General features: G+C 43.8%; 1 protein-coding gene across 1 annotated transcript in view; it reads left to right on the top strand.

The window, feature by feature from the left end:
* Positions 1–4474, top strand: part of LOC310794581 (H-2 class II histocompatibility antigen, E-S beta chain-like) — an 8615-nt gene extending 4141 nt beyond the window's left edge. Inside the window, exons 4-7 of the mRNA XM_083656559.1 lie at positions 1091–1158; positions 2873–2986; positions 3384–3410; positions 4350–4474. Coding sequence (XP_083512685.1) covers positions 1091–1158; positions 2873–2986; positions 3384–3409 — 208 coding nt within the window. The 3' untranslated portion in view covers position 3410; positions 4350–4474. The remainder of the gene's footprint in view (positions 1–1090; positions 1159–2872; positions 2987–3383; positions 3411–4349) is intronic.
* Positions 4475–4826: the final 352 nt, after the last annotated feature.

The following is a 4826-nucleotide window of genomic DNA, read 5'->3' as shown; positions in this document are numbered from 1 at the left end:
TATACACCCAGGTGAGTCCAGATCTACCTGTAGGCTATACACCCAGGTGAGTCCAGATCCACCTTTAGGCTATACACCCAGGTGAGTCCAGATCCACCTTTAGGCTATACACCCAGGTGAGTCCAGATCCACCTTTAGGCTATACACCCAGGTGAGTCCAGATCTACCTGTAGGCTATACACCCAGGTGAGTCCAGATCCACCTTTAGGCTATACACCCAGGTGAGTCCAGATCCACCTTTAGGCTATACACCCAGGTGAGTCCAGATCCACCTTTAGGCTATACACCCAGGTGAGTCCAGATCTACCTGTAGGCTATATACCCAGGTGAGTCCAGATCCACCTTTAGGCTATACACCCAGGTGAGTCCAGATCCACCTTTAGGCTATACACCCAGGTGAGTCCAGATCCACCTTTAGGCTATACACCCAGGTGAGTCCAGATCCACCTGTAGGCTATATACCCAGGTGAGTCCAGATCCACCTTTAGGCTACAGTGTATACAGCCAGGTGAGTCCAGGTCCACCTTTAGGCTATACACCCAGGTGAGTCCATCCACCTGGAGTACACACACAGGTGAGTCCAGCTCCACCTTTAGACTATACACCCAGGTGAGTCCAGATCCAACTGTAGGCTATACATCCAGGTGAGTCCAGAATCCAGATGAGGCTACACACCCAGGTGAGTCCAGATCCACCCAGGTACATACCCAGGTGATTCAGGAAAATTCCATTGATTACCAGTGGAAATGCAATGTTCTAAGAGAGTTTCTGCATTGAAATCATAGATAGATAGATAGATAGATAGATAGATAGATAGATAGATAGATAGATAGATAGATAGATAGATAGATAGATAGGACAGTGTACAAGTTTACATGTGTGTGTTAACTAAACTGACCAGAATTCAAGTGAACGCTTTTTTTAAATGATTATCACGTATTGATTTCACCTATTCTATCCACCTCAGACATGTGTGTGTGTGTGTGTGTGTGTGTGTGTGTGTGTGTGTGTGTGTGTGTGTGTGTGTGTGTCTGTGTGTGTGTGTGCGTGTGTGTGTGTGTGTGTGTGCGTGTGTGTGTGTGTTGAACAGGTCTGGAGAGAAGATCTCCTGCATCGTGGAGCACCCCAGCCTGTTCGAGCCTGTGATCAAGGACTGGGGTAACTACCTGTCTGTCTGTCTGTCTGTCTGTCTGTCTGTCTGTCTGTCTCTCTGTCTGTCTGTCTGTCTGCCTGCCTGTCTGTCTGTCTGTCTGTCTGTCTGCATCCTATCTGCCTGCCTGTCTGTCTGTCTGCCTGCCTGTCTGTCTGTCTGTCTGTCTGTCTGTCTGTCTGTCTGTCTGTCTGTCTGTCTGTGTCTGTCTGCCTGTCTGTCTGTCTGTCTGTCTGTCTGTCTGTCTGTCTGTCTCTCTGCCTTTCTGTCTGTCTGTCTGTCTGTCTGTCTGTCTGTGTCTGTCTGCCTGTCTGTCTGTCTGTCTGTCTGTCTGTCTGTCTGTCTGTCTGTCTGTCTGTCTGTCTCTCTGCCTTTCTGTCTGTCTGTCTGTCTGTCTGCCTTTCTGTCTGTCTGTCTGTCTGTCTGTCTGTCTGTCTGCCTGTCTGTCTGTCTGTCTGTCTGTCTGCCTTTCTGTCTGTCTGCATGTCTTGTCATCTTGGTTCTTCATACTGTGACAACATAGAGTTGTCACAGGAGGCTACCATTTTGACACCAGCGTTGTTTCCCTCATCAACACCAGCCACACAGGGTCTACCACCTGTCGCCACTAGGGGGTCTAGGGCATCAACGTCACTACAAAGAATTTGAAAGTTAAATGCCTCTGTATTTGTAAACTGTGACACTTTAATCAGAGACTCATGTAGTGCATGCAGGTCAGATTCTGGCATATCACCCTTCTTTAGCCTCCCATTGGATTGTACTGTGTGACATTACTGTGTCACTATAACACTTATAATTAATAATCCTATTATTCATCCTAATCTGTCATATCAGTGATCAGATATTACTGATCAGTATTTGTTTATTTGTTTACATAAATGGATCCACATTAGCTGATGTCTACACGACCGCTAGTCTTCCTGCAGGTTCAAGAAAATATATACATATATTACATAACAGACAATGCAATAGAATACACAATACACAAAACATGTATCACATAAGAAAGAATACACAAATAGAATATACTAAAAAACATGTATCACAAAAAACATGTATCACATGAGAAAAAGAGAGAATATAACAAGATAAAAGATAATTTAGAACCAGATGTAGCAAGGTCCGCAAGTACTCAAGCTAGCCTGCCGACTAAAATTGTATTTTATGTATTAGTGTATATACATATTATGTATGTATGTATGTATGAGTGTATGTGGAGTCTAAGTTTCCTTTTAAAACAAGCCTTTCCTTTGATGTAACAAACATCACCTGGAAGGTGAACCCTCATTAGTGTTTTGCTTGCACCTGTGTTTATCCTGCCTTTTCGACACAAAATGGCCCCCGTGAAAAGGGTCTATTGGACTTTGGTACAGGTAAAGTTATCAGTCCACCTCTTGTCCCTCTAGTGGAATGTGTGAGTACTTGAGCTATAAATTATGTTATTATAAAGACATTTAGGAGTATGTTGTTAGTGTGTCCATTTATCATTAGTAGCCTTGGACATGTAATCTCTGAATATGTGCTTTCATTTTACAAAATAAAAAATAACTGTAGCTATTTCCGAAGTGGGGCTGAGGTGTGAAGTCATCACAGTAATAAAAGTGAATCATGTTACTGAGCCGTGTCCACACAGTCACCAGCTAAAACACTCCTCCTTGGACAAGCCAGTCAGATTGAGTTACACTGGACTGTCTGAAATCAACCATCTCAATGTCTCCACAGATCCCTCCATGCCTGAGTCTAAGAGAAACAAGATGGCCATCGGAGCCTCAGGACTGGCTCTGGGTCTCATCTTACCTCTGGCTGGATTCATCTTCTACAGGAGGAAGGCCCAAGGTCAGTCCACTAGACCAGTGGTTCTCAAATGGGGGTCCTTGAGGGGGCTCCCCAGCCAAAAGGGGGGTAATTTCTTTTTTGCGCTATAATTCCATTCATAAGTAACACAATGACTATTTTGGTCATGGGTTTTATACACTTTCTGTAATAAAACATCTAATGCATCAATCTTATTATCATACAGTATGGGGGACTGTGGGACAAAATCCTATCAAATGGGGGTCCGTGGTCTAATCTTTCTCAGTTTAGGGGTCCTTCATGTAAAACATTTTGAGAACCACTACACTAGACCACTTCAGATCACTTGAGACCAGTTCAGACCACTTCAGACTTGACAGAACAATAACATAATAATGACTAAATAACAGCAGTCTCTTCTTCTCTTGTTTTAAATCAGGTCGGGTTCTGGTTCCCACTAACTGAGGTAGGAATCATTGATAGTATGGCCCAATTCCAATCCGTCCCCTTACTGACTCAAGCCCTTAGAGGCGCGTTCACGTGAAGGGGGTGAGGGTTTAGGGATGTCCCACAGTGAAATCGCAAAGTGAATGAGGGCTCGGAGTGAGCCCTTTCTGCCCCCTTACCGTAAGGGAGCAGCTATGGCCACTTACGGAAAGGGAATTGCCCACAATGCATAGCGTTGTGACGTATAAAACGGGGAAGGCTGCAAATATCTGCCAAACACACGCGCGAAACGAACGCGGTGTTTGCGAGTGCGCTGGAATGCCTTAATTGACAATGAAACATTACATTAATAGGGATTTCAGATTAGACAAAAATATTATATCAGAGGAATGCAAGTAATTATTTGACACAATCCTAGAATAATCATCGATCATTTATTACAATTGCAATCCACAACTTTTTTGATGAATGAGAAATAGTTTTACCGAATCTGTATTGTACAGTATTGACATTGTGTATAATGTTGGGTGACATGTCATTATTATGCTTATTTTAATTATAATTACACATGTTGCAGATTGCAGATTTTGCAGTAGGCTACATTTATTTTTAAATGATCTGTTGTCCACTCTGTAGAGCCAGAGCACAGAGAACAGACTCATCCGGGAGTCTATCCTTCAAAGCGTCTTGACAATAAACAATATATAGCGAACCCCAAACCTGCCAGAGTCAACATCAGTGCAAAGGGCTCTGCTGTCCCAATCCTCCTATTTATCCAATGTGGATCCCTTCCACACTTGATGACTCAACCACTTTCAGATGGCGGCCATTAGAGGGACTGAGGGTTCAGGGCTTGAGTCTTTAGGGGGCGGATTGGAATTGGGCCTAGGAGTCCTGTTGTTTGTCTCCTGGAAGAAAAAGTCAGCGGGGAACTCAACCTGCTTTCTTTTGTTTTCAGTGCTGCCACCTGCTGGAGAGGAGGAGCCGCTGTTTCTGCTTCAAGCCTTCTGTGATACACTGCACATGTGCTGTGACACATATGATCTACAGCACATACATGTTTGGTGATATACTGTTGTCTATGTACTGTACTAATGTAATATACATGATGTATGGCATATACTTAACCCAAACCATAACCCTAACGTTAACCCAGTGGTTCTCAAATGGGGGTCCGGGGACCCCCAGGGGTCCTTGAGGGGGTTCCACGGTGTCCCCAGCCAAAAGGGGGGTCATTTATTTTCCCTCTAATTCCATTCATAAATAACACAATTACTATTTTGGTCATGGGTTTTATACACTTTCTGTAATAAAACATCTAAAAGCGCCAATCTTATCATATGGGGGAACGTGGGACAAAATCCTATCAAATGGGGCTCCGTGGTCTAATCTTTGTCAGTTTAGGGGTCCCTCATGTGAACAAATTTGAGAACCA

Source organism: Poromitra crassiceps, assembly GCF_964638095.1.
Source record: "Poromitra crassiceps genome assembly, chromosome: 20".
NCBI classification, from domain to species: domain Eukaryota; kingdom Metazoa; phylum Chordata; class Actinopteri; order Beryciformes; family Melamphaidae; genus Poromitra; species Poromitra crassiceps.
Note: the sequence above shows the minus strand (reverse complement) of the source record. Positions and strands in the feature narration are given on the sequence as shown.